Genomic DNA, 7,775 nt, shown 5'->3' on the forward strand with positions numbered 1-7,775 from the left:
TAACTCTTTTCAACTCATTTAATATCAATAACTAATTACCCTATTTGCCCTCATTTTTATCAATAAATTTAAATAGAGGGATAAGTTTTATTATCACAAAACTCCAGAAATATTCTTGAGGCTATTGTACTTTTTAAAGTAGTGTAAATATAGATTTTGTTAGTACTTATAACAATCAGAATAAAAAGTCATTACTTAAATGATTGAAAGTCATTTTTTGAAATGGAATTCCAAGAGATCAAGTGAGTGGAATTTCAATTGGAGAAGATTAATTATTTGATGCCTTTTTCTATAAAAAAAAAGAATTATCATAAATTAGCATTTCTGTAACGAAACAATTGAATAAGATTGAAAAACAATGTTATTCATTAGAGGCACTTTTGAGGGAAGCACCTAAAAGTGAGTTCGCATTTCGTATGACCATGGTGGTAGCAAGGTTCAAAATATCGATATGACAGATACGCTAGTAGGGGCGTATCGGGCAATATCGATAATGCTTTTTTGCTTTTTTATTATTTTTTTTTTCAAAACTGATTCATGGGGCTGGTTTAATGCTTGGGTGGCACGATACGTATCAGGTGGCAGGATAATTCGGAGATCCTTCCATAAAATATAAACGTGCCAGTTTTAACAATAAATTCAAAACATTACTTTTACTGATTTTTTATTTCAAACATTGGTGTTATCCGTATTTCATCATAAGTGGCATTCAATACGACACTCCAGATTATACCTATTCATGGCCGGGTTTGGGTTTGATTTTTGTTAAAATTTGAATGGATCCGGCTCAAAGCCTGTGCCTGATACAGTGTAAAATCATTTGGGCTTGCAGGGAATGTTTTTCTCCTCAAAAGCCGCTTGGTATACCCTGTGTCTTGGTTACAATACATGTAGGGGATGTTTGGTATAATGATATCAATCTTTGGCATTTTTCACTTAAATTGAGAAAAATATCATTTGATAAACGGTTTCTCAAAAACCATTTAACCTAAAAGTTTAAGTTGTTATGTGAGGTCTTTGAATAGGTTGATATTCTCTAACACACCTCCTCACACGAAGCCTATTGGGCTTGAAGTGTGAACAAGGACAGACCCACCCATATCTTGTGCTAAAACTTAATTAATTATAATGGGGTAATGAGGATTAAACACTAAACCACTTGGTCAAAGTGGCTCTAATACCATCTCAAAGAACCATTCAACCAAAAAGCTTAAGCTGTTAGGTGAAGTCCTTGAATAAGTTGATATTCTCTTAATATGGATCAACCACAAGGTTTAAAGTATCCACACAATACATCTAATATGAGACTTATCATATCGTATCTTTGGGCTATAAAACTTAAAACTAAAATTTAAAAAAGAAAAATTAAAAAAAAATAAATAAAAGATACAGCGGTTAAAGTATCGATGCACCTCTACCATGCTGATACACAGAGGTATATGGTGCATTGATACTTTGAACCATGCTCAACCAAACAATAAGTTCAATGTTCTTCTATTAAACGCCTACATAACATGAGGCACAACTAGCGTCATTGCTGAAAAACGCAATGGATACCAAACACAATCGTAGTAAGTTGCTTTAGTATTAATGTTGTGTCGATTCGTTTGTTCAAAATTAATTTTAACACGTCCAGAAATGATAAAGGTGATTGCGCAATTGGTTGCGTTGCAAGAAATCAATGGGGGATTGTTCTTGAGACCAAAGCTTATTTTATTGGGAATTCCTCAATTAATGTGGCGGAGGCTTGGGTTGCGTAGAAGGTCCACAATATTGCTTTTAACTATAGGGGTCTCCCCATCTTCATTGAGGGAGACTCTCTTCTTTTGATTTCGTGTTTAAAAAACAAAGTAGACTGGCTGTGGAGATTGAAGACCATCATCGAAGAATGTTTGAAACTGGCTGAAGATTTGGAATGTGGTGTCATCTACAACCATGCCTATAGAGAGGCCAATCAAACTGCAGACCAGATGGCAAACCAAGCTCTTTTTTTTCTTCTCAGCACTCTCAGTTTTTGCCCTTTCTCTATCCCTAGAGACTTAAGTTCTATTTGTTTTTGTGATGCTTGGGGCCGAGCTACCCCTATCTTGTGTAGCTCCTCCTATTTCTAAAAAAAAAATGATTTTAAATCCCCAATACAGTTATTAATTATGTGATATTAATTCGTTTCGTTTGTAGTTGGGATGTAATGTGTATTCATCCCTATCCAATTGTGATCTAATTATTAACGAATCAAATTTAGTTTAATTCGTATCTATTTCTTTGCGGTCCTATGTTGTGTCACATGAGTTTCCCCATGCAACCATAATTTTGTCGTTCCTTATTAGAAAGGCCGTAACCGGGTTGGATCATCTAAATCCGAATCTTATCTGATTAATAACAAAAAACTGAAAAAGGCTAAGCTTGAATCCGGTACAAATTTCAATATATCGGACTTGGTTAGGATTTAGATTTTATTCATTATTAATTGGATGCAATTTCTAACATGTAAATCCGGAATAATTGGATCCGGATGTTGAGCCGAATTTGAACCTGACAACAGGAGTCTTGAAGGAATCCGTCGACAGCGCTTGTACACTGTATTAAAAAGTTAATCCCTGAACATCTTTTTAACTTTTTTTGTTTTTATAATTTCCACTTTTGATGAGTTTATAAAGGCCGGTGTTTGGATCACTACTCACTACTCAGCGGGAAGTCTCACTAATACAATACCGCTTCTCTCTCTCTCTCTCTCTCTCTCTCTCTCTCTCTCTCTATCTCGCTGTGAGTACTGTGTGTGTGTGTCTGGCTAGTCCCTCTTTGCTTTCAAGTCGTCTTAGCCTTATTTCCTGGGTATTGTTGTAGTCTGTGCAGTGTTGAATAAGAACTCCATGGCATCGGTGGTGTTGTTAGGACTAGTAGTTGTCCTGGTTGTTTCGTTGATTAGAGTTGGATATGTCACCATCTCATGCTACTGGTTGACTCCCAGACGCATCAAGAAATTCATGGAAAAGCAAGGAATCACCGGCCCCAAACCTCGTTTTATAGTTGGAAACCTCGTCGATGTAGCAGCCCTTGTGGCTAGCGCCACTTCTAAAGATATGGACTCCATCCACCACGACATCGTCGGCCGCCTATTGCCGCATTATGTTCTCTGGTCTAAGCAATTTGGTATATTTACATTCTCTTCTCATCACTCTTCACCTCCCATGTCGCTTGATGACAAATTATTAATGGTCTTAGAATAGAATCGTGTTCATGGGTGCTCGCTTAATTATATGTTTTCACTTTTCACAGGAAAACGCTTCATATTTTGGAATGGAAGCGAGCCGCGGATGTGCTTGACGGAGACAGAGAAGATCAAAGAGCTTCTGTCTTCCAAGTGTGTTAGTATCTCCGGTAAGTCATGGCTACAGCAGCAAGGGACGAAGCACTTTATTGGCCGGGGTTTGTTGATGGCTAATGGAGATGACTGGTACCATCAGCGCCATATCGTTGCTCCAGCATTTATGGCAGACAAGCTCAAGGTTTGGACATATATTTGATTGGCTTCAATAAACTTCTCTTCCTCCTCCTTTTCTCTTTCCTTCTGTTTCTGTCGTTTGGTTGTTTGGGGTTTGATTTCTTAATGTTGTAATATCCTTAATTATTTTTTTTAATAAAATGGTCGAATGGTTATCTCTAGAATCATGTAGGATACATGGTGGAATGCACCAAACAGATGCTCCAATCACTACGCTCCAAGGTGGAGTCGGGCGAAACAGAAGTCGAAATCAGTGAATGCATGAGTCAGCTCACTGGAGACATCATATCTCGAACTGAATTCGATAGTAGCTATGAGAAGGGAAAGCGCATATTTCATCTCCTTAACTCGTTGCAGCGCCTCTGCGCTCAATCCACCCGCCACCTATGCTTCCCGGGTAGCCGGTGAGTACTCATTTCTCAGTAGTGACACTGCTCCATCTTTCTTGACTTGAAATTTATTTTTTTAATATTCCTTCCTTCTATTTCTATATTTGCTCCTCTGTTTTACTCTGTCTGCTTGCCATCACAATATAAATGCTGTTGTTACCTCTTCCAACAATGGTAGTAATTAGTCATTTATGCAATTTAAGGTTTCATCAACTATGTAAATTGATTGCTTCTTGTTTTTTTTTTTTTTTTCATTTGATAGATTCTTCCCTAGCAAATACAACAGGGAAATCAAATCATTGAAGATGGAGGTGGAGAAACTATTGATGGAGATCATCCAGAGGCGAAAAGATTGTGTCGAGATCGGTCGGAGCTCATCCTATGGGAATGATTTACTGGGCATGCTTCTGGCCGAGACCCAGAAGAAGAGAGCTGGGGGGTTCAGCTTCACCCTTCAAATGCTCATGGATGAATGCAAGACTTTCTTCTTCGCTGGGCACGACACCACTGCTCTCCTGCTTACATGGACAATCATGCTCCTGGCCACTAACCCCGAATGGCAAGACAAGGTCCGAGCAGAGGTGCTCCAGGTTTGCAATGGGGAGGCACCCACCATTGATCAACTCTCCAAGCTCTCCCTGGTAAGAAAAATGTTGCTGTTACTACGTGAATTTGCAGGTTCATTTCGTTTCCAAGTTCAAACTCCAAAACAAAGAATAGAAAAGAAAATGAAGAGTTGAATCAAAGTTCTTCTTGCATGTAACTGTCAATAATGAATTAGTAGTTGGAGGTAAAATTAGATGTAAACAATTATTGGTTCGATCAGTGGTTAACAATCATTTTGGCTTGTGTCTGCAGTTGAACATGGTGATAAACGAGTCGCTTCGCTTGTATCCACCGGCTTCCCTTCTCCCCCGAATGGCATTCGAGGATATCAAATTGGGTGACCTCCACATTCCGAAGGGCCTCTCCCTTTGGATTCCAGTACTTGCAATTCACCATAGTGAGGAACTCTGGGGAAAGGATGTACATGAATTCAACCCAGAGAGATTTTCAGGGAAGTCATTTGCTCCGGGCCGGCATTTCATTCCGTTTGCAGCAGGACCTCGCAATTGTGTTGGTCAATCCTTTGCACTGATGGAGTCTAAGATCATATTAGCCATGCTGTTATCACAATTTAGCTTCACCATCTCGAAGAACTATCGTCACGCTCCGATTATGGTCTTGACTCTTAAGCCCAAACATGGAGTTCAGATCTGTTTGAAACCTTTAAACCCATGAGATCAATCGCTGATTGTGAGGTTGAGTTTTGTACCCCCTCCTCCCTCCGAGAAAGTTTGATATTGAGCCCCGGCCAAATTTTGTTTTATTCCTTGTACAAGGAGACGTAAACGAATTAATTAAGTAAATAATAAACAAATGAAGAGTTCATGGCTCATCCCTGAGTTTGCCTTTTCGGTTATAAACTATGGACTTCAATGGAGAGAGAGAGAGAGAGACAGGGAAGCTGGATAAGCCTGCTATTCCTATAGAAAATGATTAAAGAAATCAAATACCAACTGAGGATGAGGAAGAGAAACAAAGGAGATTTCTTTGATGCATGATATGCACCGTGGAGTTACAATCGTGTCTTGATTCGTAAGTGCTCAGCTTTCAATTTGATTTGATGAACAACCAACCAAAGAAACTATTAAAAATGGTAGGTTAAATCCCCTTTTAACCACATTATGCTCTCTCACCCAACCTATCATCTTCTTACATCAGTCTCTCTCTCTAGCTACTAATCAATTTTCGTTCTATCTTTTAATATGATATCCTTGCAATGCTAAATAATAATATTGAGTGACTAGTGACCACTGACCAGTGATGTGAGACGGAATAGTTTGATTAAAAAGGATCGTGTTTTGTAATGGGTTTCTCTCGTTGTATGGCGCTTTGAGTTTCAACTGCCTTTCTCACCCAGTATACTGTGTGGTGTGTATACATCCGGTGGGAACAGGATGGGACGAGGAAGCACTACTAAAGGGGTCCCACCCCAACAATAGATTGACTGCATCATCAAAACCAACATTGATAGAGAGATTATATATGACAACACTGTGAATTATTAATGCATTCAGTAGGTCTGTAGGTGGAGGATCTCTTAGGTTAATTGGGACTTGGGACCCCTTCAATGGTGGGATTAGACATTAATTCTTGTGTTGGAATTTGGACGAACATGTATGTAATGCTTCAGTTCAGCGAAGGTCTCAATGCTTTTTTGTACAGTGAGAGCACCCTGATGCAACATTTTCACCGACTCTGTGTTCATCCAAGCTTAGACTTACGACTGTTCTTCGTGAAAATCTTTTAGAGAGATGAACCGATCGATACTTGATCCAAACAAACTAATTAATCAGCTCAGTGGTCATTTGATTTCCATGGTTAATTGGCAGAAAAAAAGAATGTTTAAACAAATGGGCAAATTAAAGTAGATATATCTAAATACTTTTTAACTTTGTATAAAGGGAATGGCTAACACGCTGGATTCATTTAGGTTTATTTCTGGGCCATCAATAAACTTGCGGCTATTGCTTCTTCTCAGCAGTTTCCAGTCTGTTGCTCTCGCTAGTCACTGATGTTGTCCCAAATTCGTTCTTCCACTTCATTCCAAACTCCATGTCGATCTATTGGCAGCAAGAGAAATTGGTACGTTGTTCATCCATTAATGGCGGGCTTTTCAATCGGAGTGAAATTGGAATATATGGAAGGGCCATTACCCAATGTTGTCCCCTGCGCCCCATGTCTTGGTCCATTTCACTTTTTCTACTATGCATCTTATATTGCTGACTTGCTGTGGCCTCCATCTTGACGTCATTTTTATCTAATTCAAGAGGGGCCACAGCAATATATTGAAGGGGCATGATTTCACGGTTTTAGCCACGTGGCAGTTAAAGTGGATTGGTCTGGGTCATCCGTGCATGCATAGAGATGAGGAGATCACATCAGCACTCCACGTGCATATCTAGAGTACATTGGGTATATCTCCTGTACATGTCATTGGAGATGTTCCCAATGCACGGTTGGGATATTCTGTGCAACGCCAATGTGAATTCGAGAATGATTCTCAATCTCCCCTAACAAAAACGGTTTCTATTTTCTTACATTGGAAATAGAATTGGGAAATGCTCCCAACAAAACTGTTGCTACATATATAAAGACTAAGAGCCCACCAAACTTGGGTAAAATTGGAATCATGGGACGAAACCAAATGTTGGTCCCCAGCTGCCCAGCTCATGGTAGCCCTGCGGCCCTGCCACCTCCCGGGTTTGAATCTGCTACCCACAATCTATTCCTACATCTTTACTCACAATATATTACAGCTGTGCATCAAGAATATCATGTCTTTCATGGGAAAATATTCTCAATATGCCACTGGGATAATGTTGAGTGGGTAGGGATATAGGAACATTTTTTTTAATATAATTAAAAAAAAAACAAAAGCATGAAAGAAACTAACTATGTTCACCTCTCCAATTGTAGAAATTTTAGGCTTTCAGCCCCAAAGACATGTTCAAAATTAGTTCTTTGTCAGGACATGCATTCATTAAAAAAAATTCAAAACTGTGGTCTATGAATAGCTGAAATTAGTTGGAAACCACCAATAAAAGGAGTTTGGTATAGTGCTGAACAACCAATCCGATTGTTGAGACCGGAATTAGCATTCAGAACGGTTTTCTGATTTCATCAATTAATGTATCCCAAATTCCCAATTAAGGGAGTCAATGGACCGGTTTTGGATCGTCCAGTCCAAAATCAATTTGAACGGATTGGATGGATAAAAAGACATAGTGGATTGGATTAATTCGGTCCAAAATATTTATTAGATTGGACTGGATCTGGTT

General features: G+C 39.0%; 1 protein-coding gene across 1 annotated transcript; it reads left to right on the forward strand.

Moving 5' to 3' along the window:
• The first annotated feature begins 2,639 nt into the window (after positions 1-2,639).
• LOC104602968 (cytokinin hydroxylase-like) lies at positions 2,640-5,329 on the forward strand. Its single transcript, XM_088902380.1, has 6 exons — positions 2,640-2,763; positions 2,845-3,150; positions 3,277-3,506; positions 3,665-3,906; positions 4,154-4,532; positions 4,750-5,329. Exons 2-6 carry the CDS (start codon positions 2,871-2,873, stop codon positions 5,170-5,172), a joined length of 1,554 nt encoding a protein of 517 aa, XP_088758506.1. The 5' UTR covers positions 2,640-2,763; positions 2,845-2,870; the 3' UTR covers positions 5,173-5,329.
• The last annotated feature ends 2,446 nt before the right edge of the window (positions 5,330-7,775 follow it).

This window comes from Nelumbo nucifera, chromosome 4, assembly GCF_055504915.1.
Source record: "Nelumbo nucifera cultivar China Antique chromosome 4, China Antique-T2T, whole genome shotgun sequence".
Classification (NCBI taxonomy): Eukaryota; Viridiplantae; Streptophyta; class Magnoliopsida; order Proteales; family Nelumbonaceae; genus Nelumbo; species Nelumbo nucifera.